General features: G+C 67.5%; 1 protein-coding gene across 1 annotated transcript in view; it reads right to left on the bottom strand.

Annotated features, from left to right (window-relative positions):
- Positions 1 to 985, bottom strand: part of MICALL2 (MICAL-like 2) — a gene marked incomplete at its 3' end in the record, with an annotated part of 16441 nt that extends 15456 nt beyond the window's left edge. The window contains exons 1-3 of the mRNA XM_015565162.1: positions 976 to 985; positions 582 to 760; positions 84 to 225 (exon numbers count right to left, since the gene is read on the bottom strand). Of these exons, the coding sequence (XP_015420648.1) occupies positions 84 to 225; positions 582 to 760; positions 976 to 985 (331 nt within the window). The remainder of the gene's footprint in view (positions 1 to 83; positions 226 to 581; positions 761 to 975) is intronic.
- Between the last annotated feature and the right edge of the window lie 881 nt (positions 986 to 1866).

Here is a 1866-nt window from a genome sequence, read left to right as displayed (position 1 = left end):
CCTGGGAGGAGGCCGCAGCACAGGGGGCTGCCCACGCCCACGGGGCAGGGGGTGCCCGCCAGGGGCAGCGGGGCAGCACTCACTGGGCGAGCGGCCGTGGAAGTAGTTGTAATACTGCGACACGTAGGTCAGGATGCTCAGCCGGTCCGGCACCTTCAGAGCCACCATGTCCTCGGCCTCCAGCAGGGCCGGGATGCCCAGCTGCTCCTCGGCCACGCGGAAGGCCTGGGGAGGGACGGTCAGCGGGAGCGGCCAGGCCACCAGCTCACCCCGAGGTGCCAGGGGCAAGGACCCCACTGGGAGCCCAGAAAAGCCTGGGCCCAAGGTTCCAGCTCGGCCTGTGTGTCCTCCCTGGGCCTCAGTTTACCCATCTGCATAATGGGGATCACGTCCCGACCACGCAGGACAGAAGGCGCTGGGGAGCCAGCCCCCGCGGGCTCCGGATGTCAATGCCCACCCAGTGGGGCACAGGGTACCCAGAGGGCGAGGGGCGGGCTCTGCCCTCTGTCCCCAGCGTCTGGGACGCGGAGCCCACTTTGCAGCAATGAGACGGGTGGCTGGGCCGGAGGAGGGGGACTCACCAGCTGGTTGTTCTCGTAGACGTTCTCCTTCCTGAGCGCGTCGAAGTCTCTAGGAGGTAACGGTGCAAAGCAGCTCAGACCCGGGAGGCAGGGCTGGGGGCCTCGGGGGTCAGCCTGCCCGAACGGGGAAACTGAGGCGCGTGTGCGGTTTGCCGGGGAAGGAATGTGGTCGCCGCAGCCTCAGGAGGGCTCTGGGCCCTGCTGGCCGGCACAGCCCAGCCCAGGCCTGAACCGAGGGCACAGCTCAGAGGCCTGGCATGTCCCGGGATGGGGCCTCAGGGGGACATGGGGGGGTCCAGGGCAGGGACAGCGACACGCAGTGGGGGACAGAACTCGGCCACCCCCCACCTGGATCCCCAGGCACCTCCCCAACACCCACTGAGTCGGTGCTCACACCCCCACATGCTATCGATGCCCACCTCTCAGGGAGGAGGAAGCTGAGGCACAGAGAGGCTCGGTGACTTGCCTGAGGTCACCCAGCAGAGACCAAAGCCGGGCCATGGCCCCAGCGTCCAGGGGAGTTAAGGTTCCACCAATCGGGGCAGACATGGTTTTTAAAACACATATTTTCATTGATTTCAGAGGGGACAGGAGAGACAGGCACATCAATGATGAGAGAAAGTCATCCATCAGCTGCCTCCTGCACGCCCCACACTGGGGATCGCGCCCACAACCCGGGCCTATGCCCTGACCGGGAATCGGACCACAGCCTCCTGGGTCCTAGGTCGATGCTCAACCAGCGAGCCACGCGGCCGGGCTGGGCGTGGTACTAAGCGCCCACCTGGTGCCCAGCCCCCTCCCCGGGGAACAGAGCCCTGCCCCCCCACACCTGCCACAGGGGCAGGACGTCCCAGCCACAGGGTCCCGTCACCAGGCTGCCCGGAGCCCCGCACACGCCCAACATGGGCACCGCGGCCCCTGGCACCCCAGAAGGGTGTCTGAACAGACAACACAGCCAGACCAGCAGGCAGCTCGGGAGGCGGTTACAAACACGTCTGTCTGTCTGTCTGTCTGTCTGTCCAGGGGGCTGTCTGTGGGGCCTGAACGGCACCCCTGAAGCTTCCGTGTGACCTGGATTGTTCTGGAAGCTTCGCAGCAGGGAGAGCCGGGGAGAGCGTGGGTCTGACTCCTGCAGGGTGAGCCCCCTGCTCCCAGGGCCGCAGTGACCCCGCGAGGGAACCAGCTTCTGCTGGGCAGTGGGGGCCCTGGCTGCCCGCCCCGCTCCCCTGGGGGCCCTGCCGTCCATCACCCCGCCGGCTCCCGGAAACCCCCCTTCCGCCCGACC

This window comes from Myotis davidii, unplaced genomic scaffold (genome assembly GCF_000327345.1).
Source record: "Myotis davidii unplaced genomic scaffold, ASM32734v1 scaffold399, whole genome shotgun sequence".
NCBI lineage: Eukaryota > Metazoa > Chordata > Mammalia > Chiroptera > Vespertilionidae > Myotis > Myotis davidii.
Note: the sequence above shows the minus strand (reverse complement) of the source record. Positions and strands in the feature narration are given on the sequence as shown.